Source organism: Mya arenaria, chromosome 5, assembly GCF_026914265.1.
Source record: "Mya arenaria isolate MELC-2E11 chromosome 5, ASM2691426v1".
In the NCBI taxonomy this organism is placed as follows: Eukaryota; Metazoa; Mollusca; class Bivalvia; order Myida; family Myidae; genus Mya; species Mya arenaria.
The window spans coordinates 35,324,149-35,347,828 of NC_069126.1; the positions used below are offsets into that span (position 1 = coordinate 35,324,149).

The window sequence follows — 23,680 nt, forward strand, 5'->3', positions numbered from 1 at the left end:
GACAAACAATTATATAGTCTCCCAAAATTGAGATATTCCCCGGTTATTAGCAAAAATTGATATTCTGAACTCCAACCTATATGACCAAGAGTCACGAACGCTTAGGCGTATGTTGTTCAGGCGATGAAGTTGTGCACAAGGGTTTCGTTTCCATCTTCACTTAGTACAACCAGAGCTATAGTCATTGAATGAGCAAACATTGGCACATTTGGACTTGTTGAACTTGTGTCGCTCAAAACTTCAAAATTATTAGTCATACATTCGTAAGAACTTTCAAGAAAGTATTTTATGTTATTAAGTTGTGGAATTTTGATGCACATTTATGAAAAATGGATAAAATAATGACCCTTAATTTACAAACGCGGCATATGTGGACACCCGTGTCTTATGGACAGATTTCTAGTTTTAATATAGCATCATCATTGTCATATCATATTCAAGAGTACATATCATTAATATTGTTTCCAGATGTATACCAATTTAAAAGATATAATATTATCACGATTAATATCGAATTTACTACTTTTAGCGAATGCATGAAATTCATGTCATGCTTTGTCAAACACAAGATACCAAATCTCTCATCTTTAAATATTTGGTTTATGGTTCGAGCATCTAAATTTAGAACAAGCCTTAGGACTGCGGTCAACCGTTGCGAGATCTTCTTGTATTGATTCTATTTACGCAAAAGGAAGTATGTTACGTGATTTATACAAGAATCTATATGTCTATATAAGTATCTACTATTGATCATGAAATTTTACTTCCCTATTAAATAATCTAGAATGTTAAGTGTTAATGTTTATTGATGCGGTTTAAATATGGACATATTTTAAGAGTGTAAATCTATTAAACAAGATTTGGTACGTTTATTTAACGAAAAAAGGTTTAAAAAACCGTCGACGGGATGACGGACGATGGCGATTACATGGATATGGATCTTGCTCGTCGCTTAAGAGAACAGGCAGCTGTTGAAGATGAAAATCCACCTGAGGTGAAAGTCAAGATGGAAGAAATGGAAGGTGAGCAAGAAACAAGACTTAATTAAACTATCTAATAGAGTAAGAAAGAATAAGTTTATTAAGCGATGTGTTGACAATTTTGAAATGGTTTTTTTGACAAATCTTAATATTACTACAGTTCTCGTTTGTACCTCTAAGTTCTCGTTTGTATAACTATCTAGGTTTCTACTTAATATATTACCTGTGCTTCAAATATCGTCAGCAATTCAATGAAGAGTCCAATAATGTATTAACTCCCATTTAATCAAACAAAAACGAAATTTTAGATTTAATATCATTACCATATACATATATACATAGTGCCGATACATCATGACCTTGTGTTACGTGTTCAAACAAAGGGGGGTGGGGGTGGGGGGTGTTCGCTATTATATAATTGTTTGTGAACATATTTCTTGCAAATGGATTGTAAAATTATGGTTATCCTTTCTGTGTTCCTAAAAATAACCAATATTTTTTGTTTCTTTTGTATATATTATTGCTTAAGTACCAAAAACAGTATGTGTCCCATTGTCAAAATAAATGTATTGCTAAATTTTTATGCATTGTTTAAATGGGGCGGTGAGTGACATTTTATTTTTGTTTTTGCATATTTTGTTTATTGTTGCCAAGGTACCAAAAACAGTATATGTCCCATTGTCAATATAAATTAATTGCTAATTTTTCATCCATTTTAATAGATTACTGTTCCATCGTCGAATATGAGTTCATGCTCTTTGTTATTACATAAGGGACCATATATATATATGTGTTTCTAGACGAGTCACGAACATGGTCGTGACAATTCGCCTTTTTACACGTGAATGTTATACATCGATACCGAAAGTATGAATTAACGCCGTTACCGGACAGTACCTGACTGATACCCGAATACAGACCCTAGTTCAACATTTTAATTTGAATCAATACAATTTAAGGCACTTTTTTCTAAAAATAAACCAAACGTGATTATTTCACTCGTGGCTAAGTCAATCGTGAAATTTATCTTTGGTGCTTACTCGGTACAGTATATTACGATCCTTCACTGAAACCGACACTTATCCTCTTATCTATTTGCAAACAATTTTTGTTTTCTTGTAATTTGTCCTGAAGAGCAAGCGAAATCGGTTGGCAAATACATAGGGTGTCTTTATTTTATATATCATATGATTGTGATTTGTCCTGATTAGAATAAAGCGAAACCGGTGTCGTTTATTATTTACCACATGCTATACAATGTTCCGGCTTTAATATTATTTATTTGAATAAAACATTTAATTTTTCATTTAAACCGCAAGAGAAAAATATTCTTACTATTTCATCACTTACTGATTTTAAGTGCCTCGCTCATGTTTTTGGACCAAAAATTTGTGTTCCCGGTAATGCATCTGAAAACACTATTATTATTTTACTCTATAATATCGAAACTACAGAAACAAGTACAATTATAGAATACAAAAGTATTTTAGTTTTAGTTTGGCGCGAACCCGCGCCGGTAAAGTCGATCAAAAAATAAGAAAGCTGACGCCTTAACTACAAGACCACCAGGATTGGTATCCAATATACAACTTAAGTCAATCTCATGGCTATAGATCATTGACTTTAGTCACACTATCGGTCAGTATTGTTACTAACAAGTAATTCAATAAGCTACATCGTTCTTAGATCCAATTAAGATCAATACTGAATACCAGCCCAGGACTTTAACAAAAGTGCTGGATTTGTTTTTACTTTTTAACAATACATTGATAACATCACGTGATGATGTCAATCAACTAATAACGCAACAACAAAGCCGTTTATCGCGTTATCGACGCTAAGGAAAATTGTGTTCTTCAAAGACGATATTTGAGAAAATATCAACATTTGCTGATGTGTTCCAGCTTTTTGTATCTTAATTTTAACACTCGTTATGATTTGCCACACTTTATTCGTCATACAAAGTAAAGCTTAATCTTACAAAAACATGAGCGAGTCCCTTTAAACAGGAAATGACGGCATGAACATATCACATGTATGACGTCTACTTATCGGCTGTGAGGTCACTGTTTAAATGAAAGCAAATTCGTTAAAATCTAAGTGCTTATGTTGTCCGACAGAGAGTTTTCTCTTCCTGTTGAATGGTGTCCATTCTTAATTAAGGTCACCTAAAACATTCTATTTTGGTTCCACAAAACAAGATTTGTAAACATTTTTGGTAGTTGTCAGAGTTGTCCCTGTCCTGTATATGTTGCTTTATCATAAATTCAAAATCTTAATTAGAGCAAATTGAGTACGAGAGCATGAATGCAGAAAACATGATACCCGACGAACATTTGACCCGTGACATTCACACTGCATCTTCCGCGACGAGGGAAAGCGGAACGACTTCCTTATCAAGTGAGTTTCTAGAGTTTCCATTCCATTATCAATGATAAAAACCCCGTTTCATTGGGTATATTTGAATTTGATTCAGTCATTTTCTTTTTCTTTATAAGATGTGTTCAAAATGAGAGAATATTTAAACAAAATATGTATTAAGGGACAGACTATCTAAGATTTTTTTCTTGAGAATTATGTGTTTAAAGCGGGCATATCTTTAAATCTGAGACAATATAACAGTTGTCAGTTATTCTGGTCCCTGTTTAGATTGATGCAAAAAATAGCTATAGTTCTAGAGGTTTGGCCCAACGGTTTTATGTTTAACTGTTTTTGTATAACTGTACGTACTTATCACGAGTTGACACTGTTGCTCCGACTGGATTTATTCGATTAATAAGTGTTTTAGATTTTTTTTAAATTTTCTAATACATGTATCTTCAAAAAGGTCTCCGATTAAGCCTATATTTTCACTTTTACAATTATTGATAAATGTTGGGTCAAGTTTAAAGTTGTGCACACATTAACTAGTTAAACCACCCAGTGAACTATAGTTTCGCTGACGTCTCCTATTCGGTGACCCGAACATTTATTGCTTTATATATTATTATGCATGAGTGATATGTTTGTGGCGTTTGTATGTGTGCCTATTGTTAAATATTTGTTAGACCTAAACATTTTGCATTTAATCAAGGTCTTTGTTTATGTTTTTGCTACTGGGCTTGTCCCTGTATGTTCTTTTGCATTATTTCAGAAACCTGTACCCCACCATTACTTCCACCGAGACCACCGAAAGAACGTCTTCATCGCATCAAATCGAGCCAAGTACGGGTTATTAATGAAACCCTTCGCAGGTCTCGGCGAAGGTCCTTGTCGCCAAGTCATTCTCCAACGCGCTTTGGTAGATTGTTTGAAGACACATCAGTCAAAACAACAAGGTGTGTAGTTGTGAAAGGCCTTGACGAAGGTGTTAATCTTGATCTAGTCAAATCATTCTTTGAAGATGAATTTCCACATCAAGCGGGTGATATAACATTCATGAAGAGGTGCGACCTTACATACGATATCATCATTGAATTTCAAACACTCGAAGGTAATATATAATAAAGTCAATACAATCACATCATAATGTGATTTATTCTGATTTTAAGTATACACAATGTATATAAATCATTGACAATTTTATTAATGAATCAATATTTTACCCCAAACAAATATACGGTCTTAAACGTTTTATGCAATAAGTAACCATTTTATTAGTTTGAACCGGCTACATATTTTCTTCCTCATTTAAATCGAATTTAAAAATGCTTCTAAATGCTTAAAGTACATGTGTGTTTAATATAACTATTTTCACAAAGGTTTGTAAAATTGATTTTTGATATCATATGACACGATTTTTACAATTATTGCTTTTTTAAACAACATTTTCCCATGAAATTGATATTTGCTATTTTTAGTCTTGAGTCTCAAAATCAGATTCACGACTTTAGTAAATTTGGGCTCAGTAAAATATGAAATCACTTTTTTTTGTCTTCGCAGCTTCTCAGTCGGTACTTACGAAAGCACGATCAGGGACAATCCGATATTACGTTTCTAAAGAATTCATTACGATAGAACCGTGTCCAGAAAAAGACAAAACGAGTCTTCTGGTCAACTGTATCGATGTTAGCACTACCAAGGCGGATATTGCTGAATATCTTCATGACCACTGTGCCATTGCCAGAGAAAGATTTAAGAGTATACAGTTCGGTACAAAAAAAGAAGCTGCAGTTATTCAGTTTGATTCACCAAGACCAGGTACTATTTACAACTTTGAGCAGTTTTCATTTTATATCTACGATTTTCTAGTCCTTCGATCTGGCTCACTAGTCTTAACATTGTGCCTCTTATCAAGTCTTATTGAAATTCCTCATGTAATACAATGCATGAGTATTTCTCAGTTATTTTAACTTCTCATAATGTATTACAGATATCGAAACCATTCGGAAACGATTGAGTAAAAGGCCGTTCAGAGGGAAATTGATGAGATTTGACGAGATAGACACATGTAGAAGTATTATTGTTCAAAACGAAGATCCAAATCTGTCTGAGGATGAAATTGTAGAATACTTCTCAAAAATGGACCAAAGCGGTGGCGGAAAAATAGACGCAGTCCATATCTACCTTCCCCTGAATGCATATGTTGTTGTCTTTCGATTTGCTGAAGGTAAGCTTTGGTTTTTGCGTTTTGTTGTTTATGAATCGCTTTCATGTGTGTATTTTGTCAGTAAAAGTTTAACTTGATGAACCATTTTGTAATAGTTTAATTATAAGAAGTATTCTCCTTAAAATTGATTGGAAGTTTTTGTAACGACATCATCATAACAGGCAGTTTTAACATAACTACTGAAGATGATCATTTCATTTTGTTTCAGATGCTCAACGTGTTTTAGCGCGAAATCCGCATATTATAAATGCAAAAGCACTTACTGTGCTGCCATTCTTTGCAAGTCTTCAAGCAACATCTATTAATGAGATCACTACACAAGAGCCTCTTATTTTCAACGATTTGGACAGATACATCGTTAGGTTTGTATTTTTTGTCTTCTTACGTTATTAGATCTTTATCGAGAGGAACGAGGATTGTTGCATGATCTTTATGCGTGATCATGTGAACCATTTACGTGTTAATTATTTGTTATTATCAGATACGGATTTAATATATTGCTTCTATCACTGATAAAACATTTACAAAAGTTCAAGTAAGCTCTATTGTTGCTAATTATTGAAACATGTGACAGAACAAGGTCTATTTTGCCTAACGCAATTGAAAATGGAATAATTTTAAGCTTGTATTTAACACATTCTTGTCATATGAATATCTGCCAGTTGCTGTATTGTCTTTGTTCATAACAATAGGTTAAATAGTTCAATGATACAACTTTATGCAGAATTGTCACCAGTATAAAATATGTGAACGAGTTGTTTATAATAACACAAAATTAGAATAGTTAAAATCAATATTAGTTCAACACTTTTCATAATTTAGTTCGGTTACAATGGAGTGACAATTTGCCACGATACCTATACAATACATCTACAATCAACGTTCAAAACGTCCCTTTGCCATTTTATTTGTTATCGTTATGCCTCTACATAAAATCATCGACTGCTTTGCTTGTACCTGAACATGTAGTTATAATTAAAGTAAAAAGCAAAAAGGTTTCTATCCGCTTCTTCCTATTATGTCACCTACAACCTTTTCAATGAATCCCTCATATTGCTTTAAAAATGTTTCAGATTTGTACGAAACTCAGAAGAATATCGAAATGATTTAGAATGTAAAATAGCTACGCTCAATGGAAAGGTGGTTTGGCCATGCAAATCGTATTCTGACCGAAACGACGAAAGTGAAAAACACCTACAAGTTATTTGTACAATTGATCCGAGCGAAATGTCTGTTAAACCTCTTAAAGTGATTCTTAAAAACTGGCAGCACATTTGTTCGGAAAACATTCAACACTTTTTTCAACAATTTGAGACGACGAAAGCAATTCTGGTCGCCGACCAGGTGTGTATATTTCGTTACCCGTGGTTGCATACACTGTTATTAGGTATTTTGGTAGTCTATTAATTGTCGATGCTCTCAACAGATCAACAATAGTCCTAGCAGGGATGAGAGTGCTTGTGTAGCAATACTGTATAGGCATAAATCAGCATTCAACTAGATAAACTTACCAATCTTAATATTTCGATCGATCCACATAATAGGACTTTATCAGACTTTAACATTTAAACATGAATTTTAGTATATCTGCTTTATAACAAGCCACTTAAATAGCAATGGCAACACAATTGTATTAAAATGATCCTACTATACGGTTGGTATGTAATCAACTGTGTAGATGCTATAGTTAAATTCTACTTTATACGTTTTACTTACACATAACCCATAATGCTTCTTTCAAGAGTTTATGTATTGCAATACAGTGGACATGTTTTACTCACCATCTAGGTCTGGAACACCTTAAATCGGTACATTGACAAAATGGACGACTCTAAATGGAGGGATAGAGCTGCGTTCAGAAATAGCCAGTTTTTAAGCGTGAGAATAGTCGGACGAAAGGAATTTACAAAAGACTTGTACACAATCATTGCACGGAAGGTGGATGAACTCGAAACAGATTATGTCGCTTCACATAAGACAAATGGTGTACAAAAAGTTATCCAACTCAATTCCAACGAACTGTCTCTTCTTCGGTATTCAAGGGAACTCGAAGATATAGGAAAGCGAATGCCTACCGTTATGATAAAACCGTTAGACGTAGATGGCCTTGAACTTTCGGTAATTATGAATTAGTGTGTTGAAGGGACTAGTACATTGTTCATAGGGTCAAACATCGAATAATAAGTTCATGTAAGATGTAAACAAAACGTTTGTAGCAATGATTAAACAAAATCATAGGTTCAAATAAAAGCAGATATAGAAAAAGGCGACATAAAGTTTTATGTTAAAAAATGCAAAATTCTGTTAAAACCTGAGTACCTTCATGTTGCTGTTTAATATGTGTTAATAAAATGTGAAACAAATCAAATGTGACAAAGTCTTAAGAAATGATATATCGCCATTGAAAATATGTCAACGAGCCCCCTTTTTCAAAATCTTACTCAAATATGTAACCTAGTATTTATGGATACACTTGCAAAATACTAGTGCATTCAAATATTTGCACGCACGAGCACCCGCAGTCATTTGTGACAACTAAATCAAAATGAAAGACCTTTAAGCTGAATGAAAATGTATGGCAGAAAAGTGTTGCCAGATGGATTTATTTTTAAACGGAAATAAATATAGCTAGATTGTCTTGTCTTAGAGAAACATTATAAGTTCTGCTTTCGATTAAATCAATTTCAAAATATCATACATGCTGTCGTAAACCATTTTATGTTGCAATTTTATGTTTGATATATATGTTCAATAAAATATGATTAAGCTCAAATAGATTTAACATCTTGAAATCCTTGGCATTAAATAGTTTAATTGTCACAGTGTTTGACATCATAAGTTCAACAACACATTCAATATACCTCTGTCCGTTCCCAGTAAATTTACATTTAACTGATCGTTCCAAGGTGGTACCTAACAATTCTTACTAAACATACCTATTTTTTATGTAAAGTTTATGTATACACTGTGCTGTTTGTGGAATTTTGTGCTGTTCTTCTATGTTTCTTGTTTGTGATTTTGCGTTCTATGTCTTTGTCTTTGGCCCAGTGCCACTAAACCGGGTTTATGAGCTTGTTTCTGTAGCTTTTTGCATAAATATTTAGACAGAATTCTGTCCAGATATGTACAGGGGGCGTAATGACCACAAAACATTGATTTGAAAATCAAATTTCTCAGAACCAAGAGTACTATAAATTTATTGAATTCCAGTCAACAACTTTTAAAAAGAAAAAAGATGATAACAATCTGATTTCAATGTGTGTTCTTATTATATATTTCAGGGCAATATTGATTCGATCGAAGAAGTAATCGATACAATACAGTGCAGCTTGAACAGTTATTCGAGGGAAGTGCTAAATAGCGCCAAACATGGTTAGTATCCAGTGATAAACATGAATTGGCCGAATGTTAGAACTTTGTTAACAATGCTTTAACGTCATCGTTGTTAACTTCAATTATGTATTACTCAAGAAGTTTTATATATACACAACTACTTACAAATAATATGAACACTTATTCTGCTGTGCTTTTTTTTATTTAAACATATTAGATTATCATATTCTGTTTCAACTTTAAATGTTGTTAACTTTTAAATAGTTCTGAATAATCGGTCAAATGTATCATTTATATTCCCCGGTATATTTGTCTCTTTTCGGATCAATCATAAATAGACGCTGAAAAAATAATTTAAGAATAGTGTTTTGGACATGTTTTAACAAGCTTTGAATAATTGTATATGAGGATTATATCCACATATGTATTGATAATTAAATATTTATTGTAATATCCATAATTGTATGACTGTCTGTATTTTAAAATTGAATATTTGTGATTAATTATTGTTATTTAAAGAAAACATATTCTGCATTTTAGCTTTAAATGTTCGATTTCACTTAAGATATTACTTAAATGTATTATCATGTATATATTTAATGTGTCTAACTTTAATAAACATCAATCAATCAATACGATCTGAATATTAATAACGAAACAACTTTGTTCACTCGCACAAGTGGGTATTTTTTTCCTGTTTTAAGGAATAACTTGTAGGACACTTGACTTACTGAAGACTCAGGAAACTGAGGCCTACATCGCCGATAAAATCGATAAAAAGATAGGAGGAAATACCAAAGCTTGCTATGGTCTAGACATCGACAACAACGTTGAGGTTTGTGCTACGGATAAAGAATCTCTTACGAAAGCAATCATAATTATTAGAGATTCAATCAAGGAAAAAGAACTCAAGTCATTAACTCCACGGCATCGAGCTATGCTATGTGGACATGACGGTGATATCTTGTTTACCAGTTTGCAGGAGAAACACATGGGTCTTTTTGTTAGCTTCAAACACAAAGATGGGTCGATTAGCTTTGTCACCATTGATTCTATTTTTGAGGAGGTGGAAGAGATGATATCACTGTTTATAGACAACCATGAAGTAATTTCGGAATTCATCGAGGTTGGCAGTGGTCGTTTAGCCTACCTTTTGACGTATAAAGCAAACGAGCTTGAAACCATTGAAGACGAATACCGACCAAAAGGCGTTGAGATATCAGTTGTAGAAGGGATGAAGAATGGCTTTTCCATTAAAGGAGAAAAACAATATTGTCGGGAAATAGGTCAGAGGTAAGATGAATATAAAATAATTTGCTCACGTGAGTGTTCGGCAGAATGTTAGTTGGCGTTCATCCGTTGTTATTTGATGAACATTGCATGGATCCTATTATTATAGCGCTACCGTTTAAATTAACTTAACTAGGATCCCTTTTTCAATATAGATAATGTATAACAAATAAAAGTACCTTAACAAAGGATTGTTTTCGTAGAAAGACCTCCCTTTAGCAATAATGTATACATCCTTGTGACTTGATATACTTTACATTTATTTTCATTTAACGTTTGCCTACAGGCTACATCTGATGGTTGACATAATCTTTGAAAGAAGTCATGAACTAAAATGGGATGGTTTCCATGAATGCCTCAAGGGAAACAAAGGACCCGGCGTTCAGTCCAAGATTTCAATGATTGGGCTTGAAAATAAATGTGTGGTAAAGATATTGCCAAACAAAAGAGACAACCCAACAAACACTAGCGCCAGTTTGATCGATACGAAGTTTTTCACCACAATTGGGAATCTAAACAAATCTCTGTACTTGGTTGCGGGTGATATTACCGACCTTGAAGCTGACATTGCTGTCGTCCCATCAAATTCAAGTCTTGAGCTATCTGGTGGTGTCGGGCGAGTAGTAGGAGCTAAAGGTAGACATAGAAACGTTTCAAAAAATCATAAATCTCAAGCACGAGCTCGCTAGGTTCAATTTTCTCATTTCCCTGGTAGTTTAAACAAATAACCGAATTTTACACTATATATGTTATAAGTTATTTCCGCATGGCTCGTTGAGTGTCTGCGTGTCTTGTGTTTGGCGTCTTCAAACGAGATCATAGCTATTTATACCTCCGTAAAAGGAAAAGGGTGTGCATAGCAGAGACTTTTTCGGTCGATGGGTCTGTTAGTTTTTACGGTGCCCGGACGATAACTCATGAAAGGGTTGAAGGATATAAATAGTTTTTGCTACACTTGTTGAACACATGTTTAACACCGGAAGCTACATTTCAAATCCGACTTTGGATGGTAACTCCTAATTTTAAAATGAGTTATGGCCCTTTTCACTTTAGTATTCGCCAAAAGAACGATGACCGGACAATTGCACATGGAAGGGTTTAAGGATTTAAATGATTTTTGGTATACATGTCTAATACCAAACAATATAAGTCAAGCTCGAGTAGTGTCTCGTTTTAAACTTAAAATGTGTGATATCTTATCTCAGGTACAATGAATTTAAATATTTTGGTACACTGGTTAAACACTAAAGGTAAAGTTACAAATTGTTATCGACATTCTTAGCAGAGTATATGTTACTTTTCTACACATAACCTCGCTGCTCAAAATTACCATCAGCAGGTTTATATCAAAATCTAATAGAAAATGAATTCTTATATCGATGTTTTCACAAACAACTTTCAATAATGCTCACATTCCAGGAGGTTTTGAAATTCAGAAAGAATGTTGTGACAAAGTTAAAGTAAAAAATGGCCGCGTGTCACCAGGAGATGTGTTTGTAACAACAAGTGGAAACCTTACTGTAAAACGTTTACTGCACGCAGTCATCCCGTACAATGATGATCTCGAACAAGATGCTGATGGTATTCTGGCGAGTTTGGTAGATCAATGTATTTCAAAGGCATCAGTACTTGGATGGAAGTCTATAGTGTTTCCGTTGATTGGAACTGGTCAATTCCACTTTTCTCTGGATACAGTTGCTAAGATTCTTCTCACGAATATTATGACATTTTTTAGAGAAGAAAATGATACCGTTTTAGAAAGAGTTTACATTTGTGATTTGGACGAAGAAAAGCTCAAGAATGTCATTATGCAAGCTAAACAGATGTCAGATTACAAGGACAAAGATGGTAACTTTATTTTAGAAACAGAATGAACTCATTATTTAGTAGATACTCGTGTAATTGGCTTTGTAAAAGTAAAAGAATTGTGGGAATGATGTGTTTCTTTAAACTTTATAGCCTTTAAATTGTTGTTGCCTCGATAAGGCTATACTATTTTTGAATTTATTTATAAATGGTTGGGGACATGGTTGTTTGGTCGTCCGTACACCAGATGAGACGCCTCAGTAAGTTCCTATTCCTTTTTGCTTGAATGGTTAGTCTGGTTTCCGAATGCTCTGATGAATAATATACAGATATAAGCTATGGTTTGTATGGTTTTCAAATGCTCCAATGAGTAATATAAAGATGTAAAGTATGGTTAGCCGGGTTTCCAAATGTTCCAATTAATAATATACAGATATAATATATGGTTAGTCGGGTTTTCAAGTGCTCCAATGAATAATGTTTAGATGTAAGATATGGTTAGTCGGGTTTTCAAATGCTCCAATGGATAATTTACAGATATAAGCTATGGTCAGTCCGGTTTTCAAATGATTCAATGAATTATATATAGATATAAACTATGGTTGGTCGGGTTTACGAATGCTCCAATGAATAATATACTGATGTAAAATATGGTTAGTCGGGTTTTCAAATGCTCCAATGAATAATATACAGATTTTAGATATGGTTAGACGGGTTTGCGAGTGTTCCAATGAATGCTTTGTCGACTCCGGTGTTGCTCTAAAGTTACTATTATTTCCATTCTCTTGAACATTAACATGGTATATTGACATGACAGGCAATAGTTTAACATCATTGTTTTCACTGCCTCATGTTTTTATGCCAAATTTAGATTCAAGTGAAATTCCAACAAACCGTCAATGTGGGAAGTCAATAAAATGCGATGTCACAATGGAGTCTCTGGCCGAACTGCAGGTAGGTAGTTGAAAAGTTATCTTATTCCTAACCTTTACTTTCTAATATATCATGCCATAATGCAAAGTCATATTGCAATGCAAAGAGCGATAAAAGGGATAAATTCAATAGTACAATACACAGTAATAAATGATTTAGTCTGAATTATTGTCCTCATCAGGCGGACGTTTTTGTGAATGCTGCGACCCAGGATATTAATCTTCGGGTAGGTGCTCTTGGGAGGGCTATTTTAGATGTTGCTGGAGATGAGGTTTTGGACGATATCAAACGCGCTTATCCTGATGGTGTTCGATATGGCGAAGTAGCTATTTCTAACACAGGAAGAATGAGAGACCGCGTTAAGGCATTTTTCCATGGACAAATCCCTCACTGGAGTCAAAACCATGGATTTGCAGAAATCGTAAATACGTCATTTTTTATTTCCTGAAGTTACAAATAAGTACAAAAATGCCAAAATTACAGTTACCTGAAATACGTCATTTACTGATTGTTATTTTCAGTACCGTTTCATTCTTATCAGGTCTTATCCAACTTTGTTACTGAGTGTCTACAAGAGGCTAATCGGCGCAGTTTTCGCTCAATCGCATTCCCCGCGCTCGGATGTGGCAAGAGAGGATACCCGCCTGTCGTTGTAGTGACAACTATGCTTCGTGCGATAACCGAATATGCAAGAAAAGCTCCAAGAACTACAGTTGATCTTGTGAAATTTGTTATTCCTCAAAATAGTTCAGATCTTTTCGAGGTAACTTTTTCCTGAATAAAAACGAAATACACCCTTTAAATTAGCAGAAAGTTCTACATGATACAAGATGATGTTTATGTTTTGCAATATGAACATTTGAAAAGTCTAACTCGGTTAATATTTTTGTATGTTTGTCCGATGTGTTATTCTTTACACCATTTGTGGTCATATTCCTTTGATAAAAAACACAATGTAGTGATTGTTCATTTTTTTAAAGTTCACAAATTGTTATGTCATCGTTGTCAGCTTTCAAATCGTTGCTGCTGGAAGTTAGATTAATATTCTTGTGATCAGCTGTATTTCAAACAGGATTTGAGGCAGCTGTTTCAGCTGTTCTTGTCTATATTAATATGTGAGCATATCATCGAATATTTCACGTTTAAAAGTTAACAACGATAACTTTCATCATGTTTTAAACTTTATTAAAGTTCCGAACACTCGTCCAATTGTTGACCAAATAAGTCCGATACGTTCACGGTCGTAGGTCAGTATTTCGTCTTTTTTCTTTAGAAACTAAAGTGTATTTTTGTTTTCTAACAACATTACTTTTCCTTTTGAAGGTGTTCAATGAGTTTGTATCTGAAAACAATGGTATTGAAACGAGAAGCTTTGTCAGAGAATACTTTGGTCGTTCTCGGTCATTCAACGACCTCTTTCTTCAGAGTATGTAAAGTATAATGTACAACATCAACAGATGTTATTATACAAGTGATTCTTGAAAATAGGATACCACTTAAGCAAATACGCAGAATGTATTTAATATACGAATAATGTAGACTTGTTCCGTAAGATCACTTCATTTTAAAACATTGGGTTGTTGTATTTACTGCTTTAAAATATGCCGATATGATCACCGAAAATCATTATCACAGTGTTAATACTAAGATCTATTTCAGGAAGCAGTCACCAGATTCAAGTAGGTCCTGTGTCTTTTAAGTTGATCCTTGGAAACATCACCATGGAGAGCGCACACGCAATTGTTAATTCCACAAATGTCGCCTTGAATTTGAATCTTGGTCGTGTGTCATCTATGATTCTTCTAACTGCAGGAAAGGTCATTCAGCTAGAATGCAACACTGACGGTACTTTATTGAGTTACTAAGCAACTATCACAGTCAGCCTTACAAATAATTTGTACATTCCCAGATCAAGTTTATTATGTGATTATTTCATACGATGGATATGCTTGTAAACACGATTGAAATAGCCCCAACGTTTCAATTAAATACTTATTTTTTAAAATCAGAAAAGAAAAAACAAGCCCGGGAAAATAAAGTAGTTGCAACAGGCCCAGGAAGACTGTTATGCAAGAAAATCCTGCATTTGGTCGCCGGAGAAAATATTCAGCAGTGGAGAAAATGCGTGAAACGTTGTCTCCAGACGGCGGAAGCGGAGAATCTGCCAATTGTAGCATTTCCTGCAATCGGAACAGGCACGTGGCGACTGTTTTGATGTGTATCTCTTAATATATATATATCCATTTGGCTCATACCCCCACCGGGTATTTGAAAACAATTTAATGGAAGCAAACGATGTCTAAATCGTTTTGTGCTTATTCTAAATTTGACATTAATGACATTGGTATTTTTTCTTGATTCACTTATAAATAGAATCTTAGCGTTCGACATTTTATCAACATTTTAGTTATTAAAACAAGTGTGACTTCATGATTTAAAATAAAGCAAAATTAATCACTAGTTGGCCGATTATGCTGTGATTTCGGCTGGATTTTGTCTCCAACTTCTTCCGGCCTCTTATTTTTGGTAGGAAGTTTGGCTATTTTGACCAGAAAAAGAATTTGAAGAAATAATCATGACAAACCTATAAATACAGTTTATGTAACGTTTTTCAGGTGAAATCATACTATATAGTTAAATGGGTAAATCAATGTTTCCTTTCGATTTTATAGGTAAATGTGGACAATCTGCCCATGACATGGCCGACGTGTTGGCAACAACTGTGAAGAAGTATGTTGAAAGCATCAAATACAAGGGTGTCCTCAGAGCTATAAAAATTATCATCTTTGATCAGGAAATGTTAGACGTGTTTAGAACAACCATTAATAATAGGCTGTTTGGCAGACGGAGGGAGTCTAGGATTTCTAAAATCTGTAAGTTTAAAATATATGAAAAAAGCTCAGTCGATTCTTAACCAATCCATCGATTTATTTTATTGAAACTTAAATAAATTGGTAAATTGTCATTATCAGTCATGAGAGGGACAGAGGAAAGCTTTGAAAGTGAAGCTGATGTCAAATTCCACATATTTGCTGAGACAGAGAAAGAAACAGAAGGAGCCATTCAAGAACTTCATTCCTTGAAGACGGAGGAGAAAATCGCTTTTCCATCGTCGGTTGTAAGCCGACTTTCAGAATCACAGGTGATTAATTTCAATAAAAACAATTGCACCTACAGAAAAAGGCCAAGTAGAAAAAAGTATTGAGCTGTGTCCATGTTAACAGCCACAAGAGTTTATTGTGAACATAAACAAGGGATACTCAATAAAAGATGAGGTTACTACCCTGGAACAACCATTAGGGGTTAACTGAGGGTGCAAAATCAGTTAACTGATACTCAATGTCACACTTTACCCTTAATGCGTATATTGAATATCAATCTCCCTCTAAACCCTTAAGGCAAAGTGTAGCGTAGGAATGTTAGCATGATATATGCTTTTCAAATGTAATGTTTCGTCAAAAAAGTGTTTTTATACTATACGTACCACACAAATCACACACACAAGTAGACCACATTCATGAATTCGAATGATCATTGACAAATATCATCAGTTATGAGAAATGTCGGTTTGTTTCAGGAACACGCACTTAAAGATATAGGAAAGCGTAGAAGGACAGTTATAGTTGGTATAGACAGGAAGGATGGATCCATTGCCGTGACTGGCTTTGACAGTGATGTTGCACAGACCAAACTAGAAATAGAAAGATATCTAGCAAACCATTCAAATGGTATTTCATGTATAATAATATTTCGACTAAACGAACGACATTCTTGTGACTATGTTTCATATAAATAAATATTGTTCTAATTTTTTAAACAAAACTAGTTGTTTTCTTTATTGAACGTATAACCTGTATCTTAATCAAGATATATATAAATAATATTGTTTGGCAGTGACACTACCAGTCCATTGGAATATGAATGCATCCGAATCTATAAAACTTGTTGAGCTGCAAAAAGATGACTCAGAATATAAGATGGTACACAGTCTTTGTGATCAGACGCTTCCTTCTGGTACATATGTCAAGGTATGTAGAGCAGAACATCGTTATTTACCTTCAAGCCCCTACTAGCCGAGTCATATTTTTAGTCGGGGTAATGTTCACATTGAGTTAATAATTTGAAACTTGGTACACTTGCAAAAATATACAATATGTAATCCTAAAGCTTAGGACCCACTCATGATGCTTTCAATATGGCAGCCAAAATGCAAAATATGCTCAATTACCATACTTATATTAATATATAGTTGTTGCACTTAGTGTGAACGTAATACATTCTTTGTTTAGTGCAATTTAATGACCATTGAACTCTTCCATCAAATATTCTTCGATAACATTTTTTTGAATAAGTCAATACTTATTTCAAAGTATGTTTGTTTGGCTCTGAATTGGGCTTTTTTGTTTGCCAAAATGTGGTACATGCTGCTCTTGCATTTGTTTGGCTCTAAATGTGGACTGACCCTTTGAAGTTTGTTTGTCTAAAAGAATCTTGACTGCATTAGGGAGTGTCAGATTCTGAATGTTTTTGTGTAGCAACGTTGTAAATCATGCTGAATAAAAAGCGGCGTGAGTATTGGCTTGACATACGATGGACTTAATTGTCAGTGTGTGTATACCACGTGATCAAGAGCCCCACCTTTGTTTTATTACCGGAGTTTGATAACTTAGGTGAATAGTTTCATCAAACACTTCGACAAACCTGATTCCAAAATAATGTTTTGACAGTGCTCCGTCAGACGGCCGTATTGCGAAAAAGTTTGTCGAAGTGTTTTAAGAAATAAACTCTCAATCAAACTCTGGTAAAAGACCGAAGGCGGGGCTCCGTAAGCGGCATAGACTGCAGTATATTTCATTTAAAATGATGAAGAAATAGTGAAGTTATCTTTGTTTAAAGTCTTCATTCAAAGCAAAATTTTGCCTTCCGTCGTAGCATTTATGACGCAATTTATCACTTGGTATACACACACTGATTGTAGAGCATTTGTATTATTTGGAACTTGGTTGGATGGGTTTGATGTTAATAGCCCTCCTGTGTTGTGTTTGACACTAGATGAACTTTATTGACGCTGAGTTCGAATTCACTGGGCAGTGCACACTGAATCGGTTTGATAACCTACATTGGATTTTTTTACACTTAATGATTTCAACTACAGCAAATTTATACACTTGATAGAGCTTCATTCTAATTGTATGTTTGGCACAATGGATTGACAAAAGTTTTTTTGGACACAAAAGTCATTCTGTGGTGACTTTATGGCGGAATTGGGTTGATGGTAGCAAAAATGTGGTTTAATGAGCTCGTTTTATTTGAAACTGTTTAGTGATGTTATAATTATTATGACTTTTTTCGAGAATTGAATGAAGAAATAAGCTGTCGATATTGCCATATTTGTATTTTGACATTCAAACGGGGTTGAAATGCTTAGTTTTATGTTTGTAAATATGAAGTACATTATAAAACAGTTATCATATATTCATTAGATATTTCTTACGTTTATATGAAAACGGCAACTCTGCATCAGGGGTCATTTATGGAAGCCTTATATGGTAATTGAGAAAATTTAATAGTCCTAATAAAGTTGTGTTAAGAAAGAAAACCATACGACATAATGGTGTAGCTAATATTACTTTAGATTTTTTTTATCAATATCTGTAATTAACACAGCTCCTATTTACTTAAGATGCTGTAGTTCAGAGAAGCTATATCGAAGTATGTGTCTTTCTAAAATAAAAAATAAAAACTGTAAAAAAACAGTTAAACTGTACTTATTTACTCACTCTTTCTTGATTCTAAACGATTAGAATCAAGAATGTGTTAAAAGATAAGGTGATAACTTCGAAAAATTTCGTCTGGAATAGGAATGTAATAGCTTTTCATTGAAAGATTTGAATTTTCGATATAATATGATTCTCAAAGAAAGACTATAGAGTTAATCTTCTATTTCTAAATATTTGTCAATTATTTACTGTAAAACCCTGCAAAATTCAGAATACCCCTGGGGCAAATGAATCACATGAAATACCCACAGGGCTAAATTTATCCCACTCCCAGACTCGGGGCAAAGTTGTCGTTTCGATACGTTATTACTAATTGCATACTCACTATATTTAATATTTGGGTTGCATTTTTTCATACTCCGATATAAAAGAAGAAATAATTATGAAGGTATTCATCCTTATCTAATTAAATGATTGTTATAGTAGTAGTAGTAGTGTAGTAGTAGTAGTAGTAGTAGTAGTAGTAGTAGTAGTAGTAGTAGTAGTAGTAGTAGTAGTAGTAGTAGAGGTGGGAGCAGCAACAACATCAGCAGCAGTAGTTGTCGTCGTAGTAATGAAAAGGGCACGTTATAGCAGACAACGAACGAAATAAAAACTCGACTCATGTATTGTCAGCAGGCTAAAACCTAAAATACTCGTGTTTATATTTCTTAGCCCAGGCTCTTTAAAAGGCATTAATTGAGGTATTGTCCTACTCTTTGTTTCATTGTCGTTACAAAGGAAATGCTACTTCAATTTATGGCTTCTTTCAGATTGAACGGATTCAGAACCCATTGTTGTACATACAGTTTGAAGAACGAAAACGTAAAATGACGAGTAAAAAAAGTTGCGGAAGTCAAACGAGCTCTTTATGGTATGGTGGAAGAAGTGCTGAAGATGCCTCGTACATTTCAAATCACGGATTCGGCAGGCTTTGTGGAACAAGTAAGACATATACTATTTGATTATATCTTATTCCGAGATTCATCTTGTCATTGCATTTCTTTTTCAGATATTTGTGTTGCAGATAAGTATTCATTGTATCCCCATTAGTAATTCAAGTTATTAGTTATTAGTAATTAGTTATTAGATATGACCTTACAAGTTATTAAAAGTAATCAGATAAGTTATTCAAAGTTAGGTTTTTATTTATTAAATGTAACTTCTTTAGATTTTCAGTTATTCATTGTAATGCCATTAGATTTTTATTTATTCATTGTAATCTCATTAAGTTTTCCGTTATTCATTGTAACCTTATTAGGTTTTCAGTTATTCATTGTAACCTCATTAGGTTTTCAGTTATTCATTGTAACCTCATTAGATTTTCAGTTATTCATTGTAACCTCATTAGATATTCAGTTAGTTAGTTTCCTGAATGTTAGATGTGCGTCATTATACTGCCAAACATAATTCTAAAAGGAATTTGCATTTATAAAATAAAGAAGTTATTATGCTAGTTACATTTGTGTATGTATTGTGTAACCATAACAGACTTCTAATAATCTTTTTAAGGCTCTTCATGCGGAACGGGAGTACGTTTTACCAAACAAGTTCAGGCTGCGTATGAGTTCTGCAGTCAGGATCTCACAGGAGTGAAGGTTTTGATGCTTGTAGATGTGCTTGTCAGTGACCGATCCGCAATGGACTTAGATGTAGTTCAAATAACGGAGTCTAACCATGCTTATCCGAAATTTGTCATTTACTTTAAGGAACAGATTTAAACAAAAGAAACTCTGTGCTGTGGGTTTATCTTACTTTTTAAGTATTTATTTGCATATTTCATGTAAATGTTATGACATGTTAAAAGTATTTTTATTTAGTCAAATCAAAATGTCAACTGATTTGTTAATTGTTTTCCAAATACTGCTATAAACCAAACAAATCATTTAAAAGTGCAACCTAGCCAAAATATAACCTGCTGACAACTTATCAAAGTGTTACACAATTGACTGCAGGTTTTTAGGGTCGTTCAAAAACACGAAGTTGCCACGTGATAAAAAACAAACATGTTTTGTAAAAATTTGCTTGGATCTTAACATGACACACAACTTGTCTTTTTAATAAGTGTCCGTTGGTCCGTTGGTGCGTCAAAACCACTTGTGCAATTATTATGGAAGTCTATAAGATCGCTTTGTCACTTTCAGGGGCTATGAGCTGTTTTAAACAAAGAAAAGCAATTACCATATAGCTAATTATTTGTTTCTCTACAATGTTTAATATGTACGATTTCTTCCGTTTACTTTTAATACAAACTGATCTTTTAGTACATGTATTATACGATTTTCGGTGGTCTATAAAGCTTTTTAATGAAATACAAAGGGTATTTTACTGTTTAAAACAGCAAATCCATTAATTTGCTATTTTGCACTGTTTGAAATTTCAGCCGACTCTGACGTCCAAATCAAACATCAGCGCGCACATGACTAGAACACAATTTAAGCAACATTAAATCCAAAACGACTTTACGTTCGCAAATATTTATACGCGCATTTGGAAAAAAGTACAATTTAATGTGATTTTATATCATTTTTAGGCACATAATAAACAAGTTTTTGTTTCGATGTAGGATCGCAATAAATTTCACCTCAGCACTAAAAGTAAATATTTGAAATATGGATTTTGGTACTCACTTCTTACACGGAAACAAAAAATTATCTCATATAGAAGACATGTTATATTCCAAAAATGTGCAGTTTTGTGATAGATTCATTTATTGTGTGCATTATTGTGTGCACGATTGTTTCGAAATTTAAAGCTTTATCTGCTGTGTAAACCAGTTCTATGCAGACATGATTTTACAGAAATCTTTCATTTATGTATATTTGTTAATTTATAAATATATTGCACATATAGTAGTGTAATAAATTGTTTATGTTTATAGGCCATATGTAAGTTGGATAGCTATGCAAACAGTTTGCCGATTTGTATTCACTCATGTAAGTTTTTTTCAATTGCACTGTTCACATTTGCCACCTAGTATTGTAATACATTGTAAATGAGTTGAAGACGAAATGTAATTTGGAAGGCTATGGATTTTTTCCGAAATTATCTTATTGATGTATATGTTTCATTTATAGATATTTTAAACATTTGCCGCGTCGTTATTCAATGTTAATTTGATCAAGGCAAAATGTAAACTGGAGAAGTTATGAAAAATATTCATCGCATAAATCATGTATATCAATCAAAAATATTAACTTTGTAAGAAATTATCAAATTGTCTTGTAGAAATAATGGTTTTCACACGAGGCTTTTGATTTATTTGCCATTTTTCTACACAGATATGCTTGGCATATTTTTACATCGTACTTGCCGAACTACATACAGCGGTTACCTCCCTTTATCATATACTAATATAGTAATAACTGCCACCAGTCATGTTGTGATATGATCATCAAAATCACGAGACTTTATTCAAAGTTATTTTTGTCGTTTGAAATAACGGAAATGCTTTTCAACTTTGAAAACAACGCATTTTAATAAAACGTTGATAAAGTATTTCTAAAATACTTGTAAATTGAAACAAAACAACAACAAAAATCACTAAAATCCTGAGCCACAGCTTTTTTTGTGAGAGGTGGCAGTGGTCTTATCTGCTCGTCAAGGGAGATCTTTACATAGGATATTACGTACACGCATATAAAATGTTTATGTTCAAGGTTATAATAACGGTATGTATATTGAATGTTGTCAGTCATCTTCTTTATGATATACAATTGCTAAGGGTGTTAATAAATACATTTTTAATTACTTCAATAAACTCATTCATATTTGAAATAAGCAAAATTTATAAATAAACCATACTTTTATGAACTTATAACGAATTGTACGCATTTATGAGTACACGGTAGAGCATGTTATTGTCTTATGGATTCGTCGAACTCAACCAATGCTCATTTCATATTCGAAATGTCCCAGCACTAGTCCGATTTACGCACACACAAGTTTCCTTCAATATGAGATCATTATTTGTAGGAGTATATGGGACAACCTGTCTTGAAAGATAACGCATTCGTATCCCGAATCTCACCTGACCATTCGTTATCTATACGTTGTATTTGTTCTGTTGAAGAAAATTATTAAGTCAGTGTCGGAAACACAAGAATCAACAGACCCAACATTTCTCAATGATAATATAATTTCAGATCAACTTGCGCTGCAATTGCGGTTATTGTCAAGGCGTGTTTCTTGTTGTGTGTCCATATCGTCCGATTTAATATTTGCTGTGATTTATTCTTGGTTCGAAGACTAAGGGTCGAAATATATCACTTAGTATGTTTTACATCTATCTGGAACATTTGTTCATTTGTTTTGCCCATTTTCATTTTTAAAAAAAAAACGATTTGAACATAAATGCCCCCATTTTCAAATTGCTTCCGATAAACTTTTATTAATACATAAGCCTATGTTTTGGGAAACCAGGTAAGGGTTCGAACAACACTGAACGAAATTCACACACGTACAAATAGCGCAAACAAACTAGTTTAACAAGAAATGATTGGAATACCGCTTTGAAACGGTCAGGGAAAATCGAGTTCATTGGAACATGATTCTACCGGGTTCTAAAGTTTTCCGTGTCACCCATTACACCTGGTTTGTGGTACTACGTGTATTTCACTGTAGCAAGTACCAGACAAAGACGGAATTCAAATTTGGTACAGATTTACAGCCATATCATATTAAAAGAATACATGAGTATGCCTAGGGTGGTTATCTTAATTTTGTGGTAAGTGGGCGTGTTCCCATCAAAGCTGGTTGATGGTAGTACGCCTAGATCAGCCAAGTGAATAGTTGACCATTCCGTAATTCGGGTTTTTTACCGATTTTGTGCAACAATTGCAAATTCTTCAATCGACTTAACAAGTTTTCCATGAGGAGAAAAGTATAATTAGATCGTGGTTGGTGTGTCTTCCATGGCTATAGTCAAGGTCGTACGAGCGTCAATACGCTTTACACTTCGCAAATTACGATATCAAGTCAAGCGCCTGTTT

At 33.8% G+C, this 23,680-nt stretch overlaps 1 protein-coding gene across 2 annotated transcripts; it reads left to right on the top strand.

The window, feature by feature from the left end:
* Nucleotides 1-594: 594 nt before the first annotated feature.
* On the top strand, nt 595-21,780 carry LOC128234270 (protein mono-ADP-ribosyltransferase PARP14-like). Of its 2 annotated transcripts, XM_052948412.1 has the most exons (25): nt 595-694; nt 887-1,022; nt 3,264-3,380; nt 4,114-4,452; nt 4,902-5,159; nt 5,332-5,568; nt 5,777-5,930; nt 6,642-6,912; nt 7,357-7,686; nt 8,850-8,940; nt 9,606-10,194; nt 10,478-10,827; nt 11,611-12,039; nt 12,869-12,951; nt 13,112-13,351; nt 13,472-13,693; nt 14,254-14,356; nt 14,590-14,775; nt 14,940-15,125; nt 15,603-15,803; nt 15,903-16,072; nt 16,508-16,658; nt 16,825-16,958; nt 19,463-19,634; nt 20,202-21,780. In XM_052948412.1, exons 2-25 carry the CDS (start codon nt 908-910, stop codon nt 20,408-20,410), a joined length of 5,337 nt encoding a protein of 1,778 aa, XP_052804372.1. In that variant the 5' UTR covers nt 595-694; nt 887-907; the 3' UTR covers nt 20,411-21,780. The 2 variants fall into 2 exon arrangements, with proteins under 2 accessions (XP_052804372.1, XP_052804371.1); XM_052948411.1 differs by lacking the exon at nt 595-694 and having other exon boundaries at nt 713-1,022.
* Nucleotides 21,781-23,680: the final 1,900 nt, after the last annotated feature.

Excerpts from the sequence above, each read along its gene's own strand:
- LOC128234270 (XM_052948412.1), top strand. The coding sequence starts at position 908 with ATGACGGACGATGGCGATTACATGGATATGGATCTTGCTCGTCGCTTA. Across the intron at positions 5,160-5,331 it reads GTTTGATTCACCAAGACCAG|ATATCGAAACCATTCGGAAA; the intron begins GTACTATTTACA and ends AATGTATTACAG. Across the intron at positions 6,913-7,356 it reads CAATTCTGGTCGCCGACCAG|GTCTGGAACACCTTAAATCG; the intron begins GTGTGTATATTT and ends CTCACCATCTAG.